This window comes from Salvelinus sp. IW2-2015, linkage group LG17, assembly GCF_002910315.2.
Source record: "Salvelinus sp. IW2-2015 linkage group LG17, ASM291031v2, whole genome shotgun sequence".
Lineage (NCBI taxonomy): Eukaryota > Metazoa > Chordata > Actinopteri > Salmoniformes > Salmonidae > Salvelinus > Salvelinus sp. IW2-2015.
In genome coordinates, this window is record NC_036857.1 from 16,799,963 (window position 1) to 16,820,575 (window position 20,613).

At 40.3% G+C, this 20,613-nt stretch overlaps 2 protein-coding genes and 1 long non-coding RNA gene across 4 annotated transcripts in view; 2 read left to right on the forward strand and 1 right to left on the reverse strand.

Annotated features, from left to right (window-relative positions):
- Positions 1-4,605, forward strand: part of arhgef19 (Rho guanine nucleotide exchange factor (GEF) 19) — a 33,982-nt gene extending 29,377 nt beyond the window's left edge. For both annotated transcript variants that reach the window (XM_024005444.2, XM_024005446.2), the window contains exons 9-16: positions 909-1,038; positions 1,222-1,296; positions 1,443-1,532; positions 1,806-1,969; positions 2,183-2,341; positions 2,433-2,512; positions 2,746-2,850; positions 3,100-4,605. In XM_024005444.2, coding sequence (XP_023861212.1) covers positions 909-1,038; positions 1,222-1,296; positions 1,443-1,532; positions 1,806-1,969; positions 2,183-2,341; positions 2,433-2,512; positions 2,746-2,850; positions 3,100-3,257 — 961 coding nt within the window. In that variant the 3' untranslated portion in view covers positions 3,258-4,605. The remainder of the gene's footprint in view (positions 1-908; positions 1,039-1,221; positions 1,297-1,442; positions 1,533-1,805; positions 1,970-2,182; positions 2,342-2,432; positions 2,513-2,745; positions 2,851-3,099) is intronic.
- Positions 4,606-5,850: 1,245 nt separating this feature from the next.
- Positions 5,851-8,292, forward strand: LOC139029050 (uncharacterized). The gene is made up of 2 exons (XR_011481307.1): positions 5,851-5,923; positions 6,163-8,292. It is a non-coding gene; the product is annotated as an uncharacterized lncRNA (long non-coding RNA).
- LOC111976549 (probable pleckstrin homology domain-containing family N member 1) lies at positions 7,123-17,797 on the reverse strand. The gene is made up of 11 exons (XM_024005467.2): positions 17,343-17,797; positions 14,269-14,368; positions 13,774-13,917; positions 13,564-13,650; positions 13,358-13,436; positions 13,048-13,184; positions 10,004-10,150; positions 9,055-9,141; positions 8,755-8,830; positions 8,500-8,576; positions 7,123-8,248 (listed from the first exon to the last, which is right to left on the reverse strand). The coding sequence occupies exons 1-11, from the start codon at positions 17,435-17,437 to the stop codon at positions 8,141-8,143; spliced, it is 1,137 nt and encodes a 378-aa protein (XP_023861235.1). The 5' UTR covers positions 17,438-17,797; the 3' UTR covers positions 7,123-8,140.
- Positions 17,798-20,613: the final 2,816 nt, after the last annotated feature.

Sequence of the window (20,613 nt, forward strand, 5' to 3'; positions counted from 1 at the left end):
AGCTAGCTAATGACAGCCTAATGTTGTTAGCTAGCTAACATTGAACCTGGTTGGTTAGCTCCCAGCACTGTGGCATTGTTGGCACTGTTCGTTGTTGTTTAACTAGCTAACGTTAGCTGGCTGGCTTGTTAGCTAACGTTACGTGACGTTGTTTGAATTTACACTTTGTTTACATAGCTAGGTTCATTGTTTACCTAGATAGCTATATGTCTTAAGCTAAAGTGTACTGTTAGCTAGCTAGCTAACGTTAGTTGGCTGGCTCCCTAGCTGACATTATTATTCATATTCCAGAGACATTTGCTTTTCTAGTTAGAGCCTAATGTTAGCTAGCTAACATTGAACCTGGTTGGTTAGCTCCCAGCACTGTGGCATTGTTGGCACTGTTTATTGTTGTTTAACTAGCTACTATTAGCTGGCTGGCTCGTTAGCTAACGTTACGTGACGCGTGTACAACACCCATTGAATATGGCCAGTGTCAGTAAACATCTGCAAAAAAGCGTAATGAAATTGTTGCCAGCAGAGCTGGTTAGGCTGTTTTCATGTTATCCAATCATTCGCTCCGATAGCGAAACGAGATGGGTGGGGCTAAAGCTTAAGAGGGTGTGAACGATGCTGAATGAGTGTAGACAAAGAAGAGCTCTTCACTAGATGCCAAAACATTCAAAGGCCATTTTCTCAAAAGTGAGTTTACAAGTTGATCAACTTTTAAAGCAGAATTACTTTCCATTTGTTCCTCAAATGCAGTGTATGATATACCATTTTGTAGCTCTGAGTCGCTACTTTTATCCAATGTAAAAAATAAAAACATTTGCTACATAAGACCGATATACACATATATCTCCAATCCATACCAGTGAAGGTTTTTTCTGACAATATTGCTAGATTTGAAGTGATTTTTGTCTCTGTAGACAGGAGAATGCTCGCTTCCCAGGTATCCTGGCTCGTTTGGAAGAAGACCCCATCTGCCAGCGTCTTCCCCTCGCCTCCTTCCTCATACTCCCCTTCCAGAGGATCACACGGCTCAAGATGCTGGTGGAGGTACGATAGAGCACCCTTGTTCACCATAGAATTAAACTATTCATGACTGGCTGTAGGGACAAAACAATTACTCTACCTTACATCAAGTTACTGACCAGTGAATAGGCAAATATACAGCAGCAGGCTTTGCAGTGTCCTGAGGTGAAAGTTGAGATCCAAAATYTTCTACCTTCTATCTTATAGAATATCCTAAAGAGGACAACACCAGGCTCTAGGGATGAGGACACAGCCACCAAGGCCTTCAATGAGCTGAAAAAGGTAGCATAAAATACAAAATATACCAAAAGTTGAAGTTTGGTACATTTTTGGTCGTTATACAAAATAAATAATAGAGAAATGATTAAACTTTTTACTAATAGACTATATTGCCTAAAACATTGAAGTAACCGTTCTTATCACAACAGATTATAAAGGAATGTAACTCCAGTGTGCAGTCAATGAAGAGGATGGAAGAGCTCATTCACCTCAATAAGAAGATCCACTTTGAGGGCAAGGTAGATGAAAACATCTCTCATTAGGAACAACCTCATTCATTCTCAGTACACCTACTGTATATTCATGTACAGTATATTGCCCTATCCACTGCTGGGAATCACTGGTTTTGGACAACAACAAATCCTATTTCTTATTATTGCCATAGTATGGATTAACCCTATAATGTTTGCCCATTGTAGATTGCAAGTAAAGAAACCACATGCATCTAACCCCAGTAATAATTAAATAACTGTTCATTCATGCTCATTAATCACATACATCTCCCCTTTTAGATATTCCCTCTGATCTCCCAGTCTCGCTGGCTGGTCAAGCATGGAGAACTGCTAGAAGTGGACACACAGACCATGAGTATTTCTGGGTCAAAGTTCAAGTTGCCCACAAGGCCTGTGTACCTGCATCTGTTCAATGACTGTCTTCTGCTGTCCAGGAGGAAGGAGTGAGTACTAAAGATGTACAATGTAGAGGGAGAATAGAAAGAAAACAGTGTTTTATATGTATGGCGTTATGCCATGCTACAGTATGCTGAGCTATGCTATGCTCTGCCACACTATGCAACACTATGTATGGCGTTACTGTATGTCATACATGTTGGTTGATTGAGTGATGCATGGCATACATTGACAAATTCCTGTCTCTGGTCTGTCTGCAGCACTTGGAAGTTCATGGTGTTTGTTCACGCTAAGATCGGGCAGCTGAAGGTGAAGGACCTCAGTCAGAAGCTTCAGGGCATCTCAGGTTTCATCTTCCACCTGCAGCTGTGTGAAGGCCGGCAACTCAAACACCAGATCCTACTCAAGGCCCATACTGAGTGAGCTGCTATACATACCACTATCATGATATGTAATGGTAGTGATAAAGTAGGAACTGACAGCCTCTACGTGGGTTTTGCTTCTTCCCAGGAGTGGGAAACAAAGATGGATCACAGCCATGTTCCCCTCTGATCCTTTGGAAGATATTGAGCAGGCCACTGAGAATGATGGTAAGTAGCTGCTTTATCAATAGTCTGGATCATAAGCAGTCACATCTTGCAGTGCTGAATAAGTATTTCAATGACTTATAAACCAACTTCAGTCATGTCACTGAGCTTCTGTTGTTTCATTTACTGTAACTTGGAAAATATTGCATTACGTTTTAAAATATTTTTAAAATAGATTTTAACGGAAGTACAGCCTTTTCAGTAATTTATAAACATTTGGTTGTTTCTCCTCTCAGATCTTTCCCAAGTTCAATGCATCAAGAGTTACCAGGCCCAAGAGCATGACGAGCTTACATTGGAGAAGGCTGATATTCTTCAAGCCAAGACCATTACAAGTGACGGTGAGAAACTCCCTTTGGCAAGCTCACATTAAACTCTATCATCATAAGTATAAACTTTAAACAGCAACTTCAGTAAAATAAAAACCCTTTACATTTTCTCCTTTACCCTAAAAGTAGTTCATAGCTGTTTTCTATCATGTGTAAAACCCAAAGTTTGAGTCTTAAACCACCATAAATAGACCACACAAGTGATAATGTCACTGGGTGTGTCTTTGTTTMCTGAGGTTGTTGTGTATTGTGTATCCACAGGCTGGGTGGAGGGCATTCGGCTGTCAGACGGGGAGCGGGGCTGGTTCCCCAAAACCAACGTGGAGGAGATCACAAGTCGCAGTGCGCGTCTCCGCAACCTCAGAGAAAACATCCGCATTAAGTGTGTCACACAGAAACTGGAAGAGGAGCTCTTTTAAGTGTCCTTTCCATCCTGCAGCTTTTCATTTACACTTGGAATGTCCAATCAAACAGGGCAGCAACTCTCAACCCGTATCCATTAGACCCAGCTTTTATGCAAATCAAATCATATCAAAGTTTATTTGTCACGTGCGCCGAATACAACAGGTGTAGACCTTACAGTGAAATGCTTACTTACAGGCTCTAACCAATAGTGCGAAAAAAAAGGTGTGTGTGTGTGTGTGTGTGTGTGTGTGTGTGTGTGTGTGTGTGTGTGTGTGTGTGTGTGTGTGTGTGTGTGTGTGTGTGTGTGTGTGTGTGTGTGTGTGTGTGTGTGTGTGTGTAAGTAAATAAATAACACAACAGTAAAAATACATTTGAAAATAAGAGTAGCAAGGCTATATACAGACACCGGTTAGTCAGGCTTATTGAGGTAGTATGTACATGTAGGTATCGTTAAAGTGACTATGCATATATGATGAACAGAGAGTAGCAGTAGCGTAAAGGAGGGGTTGGTAACACCAGTTATACAACAGCAGATTTCAGATTATCTGGATGTGGGAGTTTTATTTCGTCTGCAGGTGCTCAGAAGAACAGTATTTTTGGCATAGCTCGAGCATAAGCAATATTCTTAAAAAATATGGTTATCCAGCTGCATAGCAGTAATTTTCTTTCACTCATGCTTGCTATGACTGCATATACAGTACAACTACTGTAACACAACTACGGGAATACTGTATCAGAAACCAAGCATTTTTCTTTGCCCCCAAGCACTGTAATCGGAATAAACATAATTTCAGACATCACTTTCAACAAAACATTAAGAACTACAGTGTTTGTACATCTTCCCTGTCTTTTGACTTTCACTGTTAGTTACACCCTATTGACAATAAGAGTTGTTTACGCGTAGACAAAAATTAAGATAGTAGCACATTYTATTATTGACTAACCACTACTACCATCTACATGCAGATGTTCACCATTCCAGTGACACATTAAATATTTTTTAAATATAGTTWAAAAAAAAGTTGTTAGTACTAATTTAAATGTTTGCTGTTGTGTATTTCTTTATCCTCCTATAGCTGGTTATTCTCTATGGAGATAATGATGTACATTTACATAGTGTAGATGTACTTGTTTAAATGAGTAATGGCTAATTTACTATTATGACTGTAATTTATGAGGGCCAGGGTCTGCCAAAAATATGTCATACCATTTTAACAAATCTTAGAACTTATAGTAGAGAAATATAAATAACAAAAGACTAATAATACATGCGCTACTTGAGATTTCTGGTTGTGAACACAATACTTTAAATGTTTTACCCCTGAAATAAATGCACATACTTTTCAGTGTTTTATATGACCACTGCTGAAATTGTTTCATATAATAATATGTAGGTGAAGCCTGAATGTTTGTGACCATGACATAAAGTTTGAGTTACTTGTACTGTACATATAAGTATTGTACATAATAAGAACACAACTTTTTATTGAGTCCGTACATTTCAAGAACAATCATAACAGAAAATATGGAAAAGGTCATGAACAGCACTAGATTTTCTATTTTGGTTCACAGAGATTCTACGAAAAATATTGTACAATCAGTTCACAAAAAATCAACTCCCTATTTAGCCTATTCATTGCTATTACAGTCACTAGTGAAGCAGAGTACTACAGACAGTAGCCTACAGTAGAAGAATGTTCACCAGAATCTCTTAATTTCATTGGACCAGACTGAATAATATATACATATACAGTGCCTTCAGAAAGTATTCACACCCTTGACTTTTTCCACATTTTGTTGTGTTACAGCCTGAATTTAAAATGGATTAAATTGAGATTTTGTGTCACTGGCCTAGACACAATACCCCATATTTACAAAGTGGAATTATGTTTTATAATGTTTTGAAAATTCATTCAAAATGAAGAGCTGAAATGTCTTGAGTCAATAAGGATTCAATGACTTTGTTACAAAACTTTGTTTTGTTATAAGTTCAGGAGTGAACATTTGCTTAACAAGTCAAATAAGTTGTATGGACTCACTTTGTGTGCAATAATAGTGTTTAATATGATTTTTAAATGACTACCTCATCTCTGTACCCCACACATACAATTATCTGTAAGGTCCCTCAGTCGAGCAGTGAATTTAAAACACAGATTCAAACACAGACATGGGAGGTTTTCCAATGCATCACAAAGAAGTCCACCTATTGATAGATGGGTAAAAAAAGCAGACATTGAATATCCCTTTCAGCATGGTGAAGTTATTAACCCTCTAGAGAGTTAAGACTCTAAACCCTGTCTAAGCTGGGGTAAGGGAGGTTCTACGAAGCTAACTTATGGAATTGTTTTAAGATGGTCATACCAAGGATCATTACAGTATTTGATTTAGAATTTTAAGACCCCTTAAGGTATAAAAAAAAAAAAAAAAAAAAAATTATTAGATGAAACATTGAATTTGGTGTTACTGTTATTAGCCCATAGAAACGCATTGAATAACAGATTCACTACATGTAAAAAAAWATATATATAAAATGGAAGTTTGTTCTTTAAGTGTCTGCCCTATATCTGAGCTGTCTCTTATACACATCTAGATGTGTATAAGAGACAGGTCCTGTCCTGATTGGCGCGCGAAAACAACAGCAGAGCATTATGGGATTCGTAGTATTAGCGGTGAATGCGCTGTATAATACCTGTCTCTTATACACATCTAGATGTGTATAAGAGACAGCGCATTGAATAACAGATTCACTACATGTAAAAAAAAATATATATAAAATGGAAGTTTGTTCTTTAAGTGTCTGCCCTATATCTGAGAGATATAAGAAAGCTCAGGAAACATATACTGTATACTTTTTTTTACACATATTGAACCCAGTTTGAGCCTGTCTCTTATACACATCTAGATGTGTATAAGAGACAGGTATAATACCGGCGGGCCAGCTCTAGTAGTAATTTGGTATTGTCTCGCGGGCCAAATATAATTACCCCACGGGCCAAATTTGGCCCGCGGGCCAGAGTTTGACACCCATGCCTTAAGGTATAAAAAAAATAAAATAAAAAAATTATTAGATGAAACATTGAATTTGGTGTTACTGTTATTAGCCCATAGAAACGCATTGAATAACAGATTCACTACATGTAAAAAAATATATATATAAAATGGAAGTTTGTTCTTTAAGTGTCTGCCCTATATCTGAGAGATATAAGAAAGCTCAGGAAACAATTGGTACCGGGGACCTTCAGAGGAGGCTTGTGGGCGTCCTACAGAGGGGTCATATTAGTGTGTAGACCAAACTGTTCGGACGCTGCAGAAAGAAGTTTGCAGAACAGGCTGTACCGACTTCAGACGAGTCCTGTGAAGCTTGTGGGGATTGTAGAGTAAAATGGAGAACATCATCAGGAGAGTCATCTTTCATAATAGTTTGTAGGCCTAACCTTTCGGACGCTTTAGACCTTTTCTCGAGAAGACAGATTTTCCGGATGTCTTATGGTCTGACAAACACCGCTCTAGCTCTGCCACCTTTTCCCGCATATGCGGAAGGGCGATATTGGCAGATACATTGGATTGAGACAAAGCCCTAGCTTAAACGAACGGATTTTGATGTTCATTTTTTATTATGTTAATTTGATTTCCACAGGGCCACGTAAATTGTAGGAGAAGGTTTAATTACACTTTGGATGGTATATCAATACAAAGATACAGGTATCCTTCCTAAGTCAATCAATCAAATGTATTCATAAAGCACTTCTTATATCAGCTGATGTCAAAGTGCTGGACAGAAACCCAGCCTAAAACCCCAAACAGCAAGCAATGCAGGTGTAGAAGTCAGTTGCCAGAGAGGAAGGAAACCACACAGGGATTTCAGCATGAGGCCAATGGTGACTTTAAAACAGTTAGAGTTTAATGGCTGTGATGGGAGAAAACTGAGAATGGATCAACAACATTGTAGTTACTCCACAATACTAACCTAAATGACCGAGTGAAAAGAAAGAAGCCTGTACAGAATAAACATATTTTTGCAATAAGGCACTAAAATAAAATTGCAAAACATTTGGCAAAGAAATMTATTTTAAGTCCTGAATACAAAGTGTTATATTTGGGCCAAATTCAACACATCACTAAGTACCACTCTTCATATTTTCAAGCATGGTGGTGGCTGCATCATGTTATTGGGTGTGCTTGTCATCAGCAAGGACWAGGGAGTTTTTTAAGATAAAAATAAATGGAATTGGGCTAAGCACAGGCAAAATCCTAGAGGAAAACTGGTTCAGTCTGCTTTCCAACAAACACTGGGAGACAAATTCACCTTTCAGCAGGACAATAACCTAAAAGATAAGGCCAAATATACACTGGAGTTGCTTACCAAGATGACATTGAATGTTCCTTAGTGGCCTAGTTACAATTTTGACCAATTGGCTTGAAAATCTATGGCAATACTTGAAAATGGCTGTCTAGCAATGATCAACAACCACTTTGACAGAGCTTAATTTAAAAAAATTATAATAATACAATCCATGTGTCGAAACGCTTAGAGACTTACCCAGAGAGACTCACAGCTGTAACAGCTGCCAAAGGTGATTCCAACATGTATTGACTCAGGGGTGTGAATGCTTATGTAAATGAGATATTTCTGTATTTAATTTCCAGTAAATTGGCAAACYTTTCTAAAAACATGTTTTCACTGTAATTATGAGCTATTTTATGTAGATCGGTGAGGAAAAAATATATGTTTAATCAATTTTGAATTCAGGCTATAACACAACAAAATGTGGAATAAGTCAAGGGGTATGAATACTTTCTAAAGGACCTGTATACATGATATCCACAAATATAGTGTCTATTGATGAAAAGAGGCATGAGTCTTCTATTTTGTGAGGCCATTGGTCAGTTAGTCTCATTAATGTGCAATTATCATTGGTTCCTGGGACTCCTTTCTGCTCCTCTGTTTTTTTGGCATGAGGGGTGGAGCCGGGTGGTTTGAGGTAGCTTGGAGGTTTTTTTCCGGCTATAGAGAAAAGAAATAAACACTACTGAGTCGTTTTGCAACTACTTTTTGGGACTTGTCTCTAATTTGCTTTTTTCTGTAAAAAACATTCAAGACAAAGGTAACTTATTTTTAACATCCTGCATCTTCACAAAATAGATGTACATGTATGGCTKAATTGGAATCAATAGACACAGGCAAAAGGCTAGCCACACAGTTTTCCCAATCTGTTTGTTTTGTTCCATTTTAATGGGACTGTAATGGTACTTTACCTGTTGTAGCTGGAAGATCCAGTTCTGATATTCTTCAGGACAGGTGCAAGATACCTGCAGCGGCTCAATCAGTTCACCTGAGCCACACAATATACAATAGAAGTACAGTGCTCTTCACCAATACGTACAGCAACACTTGATACAGTGGAATTGATACAGATCTCTTTGCAGTTTGGAGGGTCAATTTACAGTCAATTTCCCTCATTATACAAACATGTTAGAGCAGTATGACARTATGTCTGTTTTGTATATAACCTGCTAACTCGAACTCCAGCCTCCCAGGTAATGCTGACCTCTCCACTGCTGTGATGCTTTTCCGAGGCAATCTACCCTAAAGTGTTATGAAATACAGGTTGAAGTGCCATTTGTCTTGAATTGAAAAAGGTTAGTATTGGATCACCTCTATATTTTACAACATCTTCTAAACTGTACATCATAGTATATCACACCAACATCTACTCTATAGCGACAATTGGCAAACTTGGTAAGGTCACCAGGTTCATACTGTAGGAGTTCCAGTGAAATTGTTTCCTAGAGAACATAATTTCACTGTACCTCATATATGACACTGAGGCTCTTGTTATCCACAGAGAGCAGGAGGACATCTTGAGGGAAGAGTACCAGAAGTTGCTGATGGAGTCCCTGCAAGAATGGATGAACATTATCACACTGTTTATTTGATCTGAAGTCCACTATTATAATTATCATTAGCATTATAATATTAGCATAATCAAGTATTATTATTAAGCCTATGATCATTATTGTTTGATTAGCATATTTATTAGCATTAGCATTATTTATATTTTTGGTCTTTATGGAGCAGATACTAGTGATGAAGTATTGGACTAGTGTAGGATTATTTTCTGAGTAGTTACCTTTGCATGGCATGTATACAATGTGTTGAATCTGTTTTAGAACATACCTGTGTGTTTACCTAATTCTGGAAATATGTCATTAATTATTTACCTGGGATTTAATGATCTGTTATTTGATTGACCAATGCATTAATTGTATTGTAATAGCTTTATTGAAACAGGAAGTGACAGACAGTTTCTGAGTTTTGGCTAATGGTATTCAATTGGGTCTGCCTAAATAGTAATCTGTCTCGTTGCTTAAAGGAGGTCATCCATCCAAATGTATGCGGCCCCTAAAGTTACACTGGTGGCAGCAGTGGTGCTGTTTTTGATGGAATTGTGATTTTTGTTCTATCTCTGGACATTGTGGATAGCTAGATTCACCTACCTAGCTTACCACTTGCATAAAAAACTATTGAGATCTTTAGCAGATGTTGAGCTTTTTTGCTGGAGATAAGAGGGATTTCAGATTTTTGGGATAATTTTGCCACCATTTCCACATAGTTTTGCCTTTTTCATTCCAGTACAACACGCATGCCTATTTGAATCGTTTAGCATGTCTAACATGACAGCTATCAAGCTATCAAGACCAATTAAAATGGACTTTAGAATACTGGTGAGTACACAGGTACTCAGTGCGGGTTGTGTACCTGTCTCTGTGTGTTGATGATGTGGACCATGGATATGTATACAGGCTGGCCCATGTGCTGGATGGGGGCCCCTTCCCACTGCTGAATTGGGGCTTGCAGTAAATACGTTTTCAGTTCCTCTTTCTTCCAGATCTCATCGCAGGGTACCTACAGTAAGTGACAACAGAAACGTAGCTTCATATTTGGAGAGTTTCGCCTAAGATTATTATTTGCAACAAATGTCCTTTCATGATGATGCATTTAGCTCATTAGTGTAAAATATAGTTGAAGTCGGAAGTTTACATACACCTTAGCCAAATACATTTAAACTCAGTTTTTCACAATTCCTGACATTTAATCCATGTAAAAATTTCCTGTCAGGATCACCACTTTATTTTAAGAATGTGAAATGTCAGAATAATAGTAGAGAGAATGATTTATTTCAGCTTTTATTGCTTTCATCACATTCCCAGTGGGTCAGAAGTTTACATACACTCAATTAGTATTTGGTAGCATTGCCTTTCAATTGTTGAACTTGGGTCAAACGTTTCTGGTAGCCTTTCACAAGCTTCCCACAATACTTTCGGGGAATTTTGGTGACAGAGCTGGTGTAACTGAGTCAGGTTTGTAGGCCTCCTTGTTCGCACACGCTTTTTCAGTTCTGCCCACAAATTGCTATATGATTGAGGTCAGGGCTCTGTGYTGGCCACTCCAATACCTTGACTTTGTTGTCCTTAAGCCATTTTGCCACAACTTTAGAAGTTTGCTTGGGGTCATTGTCCATTTGGAAGACCCATTTGCGACCAAGCTTTAACTTCCTGACTGATGTCTTGAGATGATGCTTCAATATATCCACATAATTTTCCTACCTCATGATGCCATCTATTTTGTGAAGTGCACCAGTCCCTCCTGCAGCAAAGCACCCCCACAACATGATGCTGCCACCCCCGCGCTTCACGGTTGGGATGGTGTTCTTCGGCTTGCAATCCTCCCCCTTTTTCCTCCAAACATAACGATGATCATTATGACCAAACGGTTCTATTTTTGTTTCATCAGACCAGAGGGGACATTTCTCCAAAAAGTACAATCTTTGTCCCCATGTGCAGTTGCAGACCGTAGTCTGGCTTTTTTATGGCGGTTTTGGAGCAGTGGCTTCTTCCTTGCTGAGCGGCCTTTCAGGTTATGTCGATAWAGGACTCGTTTTACTGTGGATATAGATACTTTTGTARCTGTTTCCTCCAGCATCTTCACAGGGTCCTTTGCTATTGTTCTGGGATTGATTTGCGCTTTTCGCACCAAAGTACGTTCATCTCTAGGACACAGAACGCGTCTCCTTCCTGAGRGATATGACGGCTCCGTGGTCCCATGGTGTTTATACGGCAGGTAGCATAGTGGTTCGAGTGTTGGACTAGTAACCGAAAGGTTGCAAGATCGAATCCCCGAGCTGACAAGGTAAAAATCTGTCTTTCTGCCCCTGAACAAGGCAGTTAACGCACTGTTCCTAGGCCGTCATTTATTTCACCTTAATTTAACCAGGTAGGCAAATTGAGAACACATTCTCATTTACAATTGCGACCTGGCCAAGATAAAGCAAAGCAGTTCGACACATACAACAACACATAGTTACACATGGAGTAAAACAAACATACAGTCAATAATACAGTGAAAAATAAGTCTATATACAATGTGAGCAAGTGAGGTGAGATAAGGGAGGTGAAGGCAAACAAAATATATATATAAATAAATAAAAATATAAAAAGGCCATGGTGGCGAAGTAAAACAACTTTTATAGCAATAGAAAAAACAAAAAAAAACATGAATGGTTGGTTTGCAGTGGAAGAAAGTGTAAAGTAGAGATAGAATAATGGGTGCAAAGGAGCAAAATAAATAAATAAATACAGTAGGTAAAGAGGTAGTTGTTTGGGCTAAATTATAGATGGGCTATGTACAGGTGCAGTAATCTATGAGCTGCCTGACAGCTGGTGCTTAAAGCTAGTGAGGGAGATAAGTGTTTCCAGTTTCAGAGATTTTTGTAGTTCGTTCCAGTCATTGGCAGCAGAAACTGGAAGGAGAGCGCCCAAAGGAAGAATTGTTTTGGGGGTGACCAGAGAGATATACCTGCTGGAGCGCGTGCTACAGGTAGGTGCTGCTATGTGACCAGCGAGCTGAAGATAAGGGGGACTTTACCTAGCAGGGTCTTGTAATAACTGGAGCCGTGGGTTTGGCGACGAGTATGAAGCGAGGGCCAGCCAAGAGAGTGTACAGGTCGCAGTGGGGTAGTATATGGGCTTTGGTGACAAAACGGATGCACTGTGATAGACTGCATTCAATTATTGAGTGGTTTTGGAGGCTATTTGTAAATTCAATTGTCATTGAAAATAAGAATTTGACAGAAAGCGTCTCCTCCTGAGCGATATGACGGCTGCGTGTCCCATGGTATTTATACTTGCGTACAGATGAAAATGGTATCTTCAGGCGTTTGGAAATTGCTCCCAAGGATGAACCAGACTTGTGGAGTCTTGGCTAATTTCTTTTGATTTTCCATGATGTCAAGCAAAGTTTGAAGTTAAGCCTTGAAATACATCCACAGGTACACCTCCAATTGACTCAAACATGTCAATTAGCCATTCAGAAACTTCTAAAGCCATGATATAATTTTCTGGAATTTCCAAGCTGTTTAAAGGCACAGTCAACTTAGATTGTAAATCTCTGACCCACTGGAATTGTGATACAGTGAATTATAAGTGAAATAATCTGTCTGTAATAATGTGTTCATGCACAAAGTAATTGTCCTAACCGACTTGCCAAAACTATAGTTTGTTTTAACAAGAAATTTGTGGAGTGGTTGAAAAATTATTTTTAATGACTCCAACCTAAGTGTATGTAAACTTCCGACTTCAACTGTATGTTATATGTGCTATTCATATGTGATATTAGATGTTCAAGTTGTGATCAAGCAAAGTGAACCTCACAATTGTTCAGACAGTTTAACATTTTGCAATGACATCTGTTTAGGATCTGTAATTTACTGTATAAGGGGGTGGTTCTTATGTTGATTGAATTACCAGGTAAGACAGTGCACAGTGGGAGGGGCTTAGCAGTTGGCTCATGGATTTGTATTTCCTCTCCTCCATGTGGTGTATCCATTTGTTCATCTCTGCTGCACTGGCACAGGTGAATACTTTGGAGTCCACCATTGGACCTAGAATGGGGAGGGAGATGGTAGCCGTGTTACAATACAATAATTAAACCATTAACTGTTGGCTTCGCGTCATACCTATGACCGTAGCACAGCCGTGATAAACCACAATAAATCATATACCCTTGTCTATTAATGCTTTAATGAACTCACTGCATAATCATAATAGAACTCACCACTGATCTGGAACACGGTTTGCGAGTTGGAGGCTAGTGAGGTGGCTTGGAAAGACAGTCCAGAGAGAGGCAGCATGCCCTGAGAAAGAAYAAGCAACACATTGACTAGCTGGCCTTAGGTGAACGCATTTTACATTCAAGTTAAATGTTCAACATGCATCTGCACAGTGTCGTTACAGTATTTCCCCATTTGTAAAGGAACCAACCTCATAGATAAAGTCATGGTGAGAGTGGTCCAGAGATAGGATCAACAAGTGGAAGGAGAAAAGCACCAGATAGTGTTCACGTGTCTCCTATAGGAACATAAACAAACACATGAAAAGAACATCAATATAGCAGTACTAGAGTCGGGACATAGACTGTAGAGATCAATCATCACTCACTGTCTATCTGAGCATGGTGTAGTGCGATGTTACCTGTGTGTAGCTGTTGTGGAGAGACACCAGGGAGGAGTGCACTATCTCTCCATACATGTGTGTAGGTTGGCCCTCCCAATCACGGATGGGCTGGTTGTAGATTCTGTGGTGTAGCTCCTCTCTGCTCCTGCCCCATAGCACAACCTAGGGGAATAGAATAGAATACTTCACCTGTCTCATTTAAAATGAGATGTAGTGAGGAGTTTACATTAGTATACACATTAGTATACATGAGTATCTCTTTATCATTAATGTGATATAACAACTTTGACATAAAATAGTATGTTGATGCACCATTGACACCATGCATTCACACTTGCAAGTGCCAATATGTGCACTCGAAGGGTGTGACCCACTGTTGTTTCCTGTGTGATAAGTGCATGGCAGAACCTTTTCAATTTCTGTATCTTAGTGTCATAATCATACAGATGGCCACTCTCTCTCGCTCTCTCTCTCACACACACACACAGACACACACTTTCATCCTCCACTGACCTCCTGGTTGAGGTGTCTCACTGAAGGGTAGCGAGAYGGTGGACCATCTTTTCCATTCCTCACAGAGAGCTGAAGCCTGCTCTCTCCTAGACTCCATATCCTGAAACATTAATCATATACAGTGCCTTCAGAAAGTATTCAGACCCCTTGACTTTTTCCAAATTTTGTTACGTTACAGCCTTATTCTAAAATTGATTAAGTAGTTTTTRCKCCTCATCAATCTACACACAATACCTCATAATAACAAAGCTAAAACAGGTTTTATTAGAAATGTTTGCAAAAAAAACAAATATTACATTTACATAAGTATTCAGACCCTTTACTCAGTACTTTGTTGAAGCACCTTTGGCAGCGATTACAGCATCGAGTCTTCTTGGGTATGACGCTACAAGCTTGGCACACCCGTGGTTCTCTCTGTACTTTGCTCTGTTCTTCTGTGCCTCGATCCTGACTAGTCTCCCAGTCCCTGCCGCTGAAAAATATCCTCAGAGCATGATGCTGCCCCACCATGCTTCACCGTAGGGATGGTGCCAGGTTTCCTCCAGACGTGACGCTTGGCATTCAGGGCAAAGAGTTCAATCTTGGTTTCATCAGACCAGAGAATCTTGTTTCTCATGGTCTGAGAATCTTAAGGTGCCTTTCGGCAAACTCCAATCAGGCTGTCATGTGGCTTCTGTCTGGCCACTCTAACATAAAGGCCTGATTGGTGGTGTGCTGCAGAGATGGTTGTCCTTCTGGAAGTTTTTCCCATCTCCACAGACGAACTCTGGAGCTCTGTCAGAGTGACCATCGGGTTCTTGATCACCTCCCTGACCAAGGCGCTTCTCCCCCCGATTGCTCAGTTTGGCCGGGCGGACAGCTGTAGGAAGAGTCTTGGTTGTTTCAAAATTCTTCCATTTAAAAATGATGGATGCCACTGTGTTKTTGGGGACCTTCAATGTTGCAGATATTTTTTGGTGCCCTTGCCCACATCTGTGCCTCGACACAATCCAGTCTCAGAGCTCTACGGACAATTCCTTCGACCTAATGACTTGGTTTTTGCTCTGACATGCACTGTCAACTGTGGAACCTTATATATACAGTTGTGTGCCTTTCCAAATCATGTCCAATCAATTGAATTTACCACAGGTGGACTCCAATCAAGCTGTAGAAACATCTCAAGGATGATCAATGGAAACAGGATGCACCTGAGCTCATTTTCTAGTCTCATAGTAAAGGGTCTGAATACTTACGTAAATAAGGTATTTCATTTTTATTTATTTATTTATACATTTGATAAAAACATTTTTTTTTACTGTTTTCGCTTAGTCATTATGGGGTATTGTGTGTAGATTGCTGAGGATTTTTAAAGTCCATTTTAGAATAAGGCTGTAATGTAACAAAATGTGGAAAAAGTCAAGGGGTCTGAATACTGAATAGGCACTGTATATCAGCAGTCAACCCCATATCACATTAACCACAAAACCTTCTCACAAAGATGTAAACATCTCCCATTTATCCCACACTACTGTAACATCTCACAGAACTGTAGACCAATTTGCCCACCTCATTTACGAGCCAGCCATCTTGCCTGAGCCCCCTTCACCCAACAGTGTCCAGACATAAGCAGATTAAAGTATGGAGCAGACACCCACCATCTGAACCCCTCACATAAAGACCTGTTGCCCACATTCACCCATTTATCTGGTAGTAATACAGTAGCTACACACCCCTAAACCATTCCCTATGTGTGTCAACAGTTCTGTCACATCTGTGTTTGTGCTTGAGTGTCTGTCTCTGTGTGTGCATGTGTCCCTTTGTGTTTTTGCATGCACGCATGCGTGTGTATGCACTGTTTGAATGCAGTGTGTGTGTGTGTGTGTGTGTGTGTGTGTGTGTGTGTGTGTGTGTGTGTGTGTGTGTGTGTGTATATAATACTATATATAATCATATATATATAATATACTATATTAAATATATATATACATACATTCATAAGTGTGTCAATGTGTGTGTGCGGACAAGCATCCTCGCGCGTGTGCACAGTATGTGTTGCTTGTGGCTGATCCCTTGTCTTCTCACAGTTTGGGCACGTGAAGTCTGTGAGCTGCTATTGTGATTAGCTTCTCGTTTCCCCCACTCCCCACATGACGGGTTTTAGAGGCCTGGCCAGTGTTAGACCAGACTGGACAGGAGGGAGAGATGAGCGGTAGCATTGTCTGCTAATTAGGGAGACAATATCACCGGCCGCTCATGTCCTAATCACATCAGTGCCGCTTCAGTGAGAATCAGTACGTTTATGTCTATTAAAACGTTTATGTCTCCAAACTAGCGTTCCAACTCTGTATGTGCTTTTGTGTGTAAATGAAAATTACACAGATGCATTATGTTTCATTGTTCGATAAAATATGCCCTCAAATGTCATTGTTTCTTTCTCAAGGAACTGAAGTTCTGAAGTGGTTGAAACTGCTAGCACACTTGTCAATGTGTGCTCTGTTTTCACCACTTACCCCAAGGCAAAGCGACACCACTTCCTCTCAATACCTCGTCAACCAAACACACCTCGTTCTTTTTACCAAAACCCAACAATAGGTACTATTTAATAGTATAGTTTCAAACTTTCTTACAAAGCCAAGAGGCTCAGTATTTTACTGCTTGTTTTATCTAGATTCAGAGAAGTTGATATTGTGAAGCGTATCTATTCGGTTGTGACCATGCTTGATAGTCTTAGATGCTGTCATGTGTCATCAACATATTTAAAATCTCCACAGTCATTACATTTACGTAATTTAGCAGATGTTCTTATCCAGAGAGACTTACAGGAGCAACTGGGTGAAGTGCCTTGCTCAAGGGCACATGGACAGATTGTTCACTTAGTCGGCTCAGGGATTCAAACCAGCGACCTTTCGGTTACTGGCCCAACAGTCTTAACCTCTCTTTACCGCTAGGCTACCTGCCGCTTATGTTTCCGAGTCAAATTAAAATGTGATTGTGAGGTTGTAAAAAGCCGAATGGCAGTCTATCAAACTCAAACAGACCACTACCATAAGGGATTGATAGGGTTCATGGTCTTCTGTTAACAAAATAAGACTCACCCTGAGTTGTCAATCTCCAGGAGCTCGATCTCATCAGGGCCCACATCGTCAATCCCGGAATGCGCTCCTCTCTGAGTCACACTACAGCATCCCATGACCAGGTAGCACTCTCCTCTCTCAGCCTATTCCAGTCCAGCGAGACACAGAACTCTTTCCTTCACCCTCAGTTCCTAGTACACTAACTATACTGTACCATCTGTCTCCGTCTGCATTCATCCCCACAGCTTCTGCACAGTGCTAAGACCAGACGGAGGATATGTAGAGAGAGGGAGGGGGGAAGGAGAGGAAAAGAGGACCGGCACAGTGCAGAGGGAAGGGAGGGCTATGTCGCTTAACTTCTCAGTTCTCCATTTCTTCTAAAACACAATATCACTATCCCTGAAATATCAAGAAAAAGGTGGCAAAGCTTCTGAGATGAGTTGAGTCAAGAAGCAAAAAGCTGTGAGCAGCGTCACAGTGCACTCACTCTTCCTTCCTGTCAGTTTGCACGCAGAGAGCTATGCAACTTCCTCAGTGGCCTTTTCACTTTGACAGTGTCACAGAGCAAATTTGAGTTCTTCCGAAGCCTGTCTGCTTTCCCTTTGGAGAATCATGCAGATGAAGCAATTGATGGCAGAGCCATTGAGAAACAAGAGACGCTGTTGACCATTGTTGAAATAATCCTCCTGTTTACATATGCAGTGCTTAATAAGTACAGAGGCATGATAATTATGTGTTTCACAGCTGAAAGACAAAGGGCTGCAGTCATAACAACAAGCCACAGCTTCAACACAGTTGTGTGGTGTGTTGTAGTTGTTGTTTGTACAGTTGGATTGGTGTGGGCAATTCCACAATAACAGAGTGATGCTGAGACACAGATTTTCCACTTTAAAAAGTATATGGACACCCCTTCAAATTAGTGGATTCCTCCATTTCAGCCACACGCATTACTGCAGGTGTATAAAATCGAACACACAGCCATCCAATCTCCATACACAAACATTGGCAGTAGAATGACTCGTACTGAAGAGCTCAGTGACTTTCAACGTGGCACATTCATAGGATGCCACCTTCCAACAAGTCAGTTCGTCAAATTTCTAGAGCTGCTAGAGCTGCCCCAGTCAACTGTAAGTGCTGTGAAGTGGAAACGTCTAGGAGCAACAATGGCTCAACCGTGAAGTGGTAGGTCACACAAGCTCACAGAACGGGACCACCGAGTGCTGAAGCGTGTAGCTTGTGAAAATTGTCTGTCCTCGGTTGCAACACTCACTACCGAGTTCCAAACTGCCTCTCGAAGCAACGTCAGCACAGTAACTGTTCGTCAGGAGCTTCATGAAATGGGTTTCCATGGCCGAGCAGCCGCATACAAGCCTAAGATTACCATGCACAATGCCAAGCATCGGCAGGAGTGGTGTAAAGCTCGCCTCCATTGGACTCTAGAGCAGTGGAAACGCGTTCTCTGGAGTGTTGAATCACGCTACAGCATCAGGCCATCCGACGGACAAATCAGGGTTTGGCAGATGCCAGGAGAAAGCTACCTGCCTAAAGTTTGGTGGAGGAGGAATAATGGTCTGGGGCTGTTTTTCATGGTTCGGACTAGGCCCCTTAGTTCCAATGAAGGGAAATATTAACGCTACAGCATACAATGACATTCTAGATGCTGTGCATCCAACTTTGTGAAAACAGTTTGTGGAGGGTTCTTTCCTGTTTCAGCATGACAATGCCCCCATGCACAAGGCGAGGGCCATACAGAAATGGTTTGTTGAGATTGGTGTGGAAGAACTTGACTGGCCTGCACAGAGCCCTGGCCTCAATCCCATCGAACACCTTTGGGATGAATTAGAACGTCGACTGCGAGCCAGGCCTAATCACCCAACATTAGTGCCCCAACTCACTAATGTTCTTGTGGCTGGATGGAAGTAAGTCCCCACAGCAATGTTCCAACATCTAGTAGAAAGCCTTCCCAGAAGACTGMAGACTGTTATAGCAGCACAGGGGGGACCAACTCCATAATGCAAATGATTTTGGAATGAGATGTTCGACAAGCAGGTGTCCACATACTTTGGGTCATGTAATGTATGTCAAACAAAATCCAATGATTGCAAAGTTAAACAAAACTCAAACTCAAATCAAATCAAACGTTATTTGTCACATGCGCCAAATACAACTGGTGTAGCCCTTATAGTGATAGACTTTAAGAAGTTAAGAAAAATAAATAAATAAGTGTTAAGTAAAAAAATAGAAAATAGAAAATAAAAGTAACAAATAAATAAACAGCAGCAGTAAAATAACAAGCAAGGCTATATACAGGGGTACCGGTACAGCAGTGGCGTGCCGTGGGCCTGGGGCCTGGGCCTTCAGTGAGGTCCTACACAGTCCCACCCGAATTAATCCACCTCTTATTACCATCATTATGATGCCATGGCTCTAGACACTATACATTTAGACAGAAACGCAGTATAACCAGGCGTTGCGTCACCTTGAAATTGACATTTTTATTCAGAGAATTGCAGGGGAAGAGTACAATACAGTACAGTTCAACTAATAGGCAAGAACATAGTCGAGTGCAACAGAGTTATATTAATATTCTTCTTCTATCCATTTCTGGTCCACAAACTTTGAGCTTTAAGTCCKKAAAAYAAAAAATACAGTGTGTTCACTAAACAGCGCATTGTCGCACCCAAAGCAGTATCACCGTGATGATAAAGACACAACTATTCACTAAAAATAAAAGAAAGAAAACAAATAATTTGCAACATAGGCTATTTGCCATTTTATTTTGTTAATATATAGGCTATTTAATATTAACGAAATAAAATGCGAAACATACATACACATTTAATAAAAAATAAAATGCATTGTATGCCTACTCACCAAAGACTGATTATTTGAACACAAAATCCTTCCTCCTTTATTTCCTCAAGAAGACTTCAATGACTCTGTTGTACAGTCTATCTGTGCGTTTAGTTCCACCAATAAGTCCTTTTCTATCGACATGGAGGCTAATGCTGAAAGCCGAGTCTGTCCAGTAGCATTTCTGGAATACGTTTTGATTCGCTTTAAGGCCGAGAATGACCGCTCGACAGAAGCCGTGGACACAGGGATAGTCACTGTCACACATGCCAATGTGTAAAGTTGCCCCATGTCCTCATTCAGATTTTTTTGCTTAAGGAAATCAAGGAGATCAGAGGGACTTTTCCCTTCAAAATCAGTCATAGCATACATTACAGTCAGTTCTGTTTTTAGCTTGGATAGGTCAAACAGTGTTCCGTGACTCTCTGTTAAGCTGGAG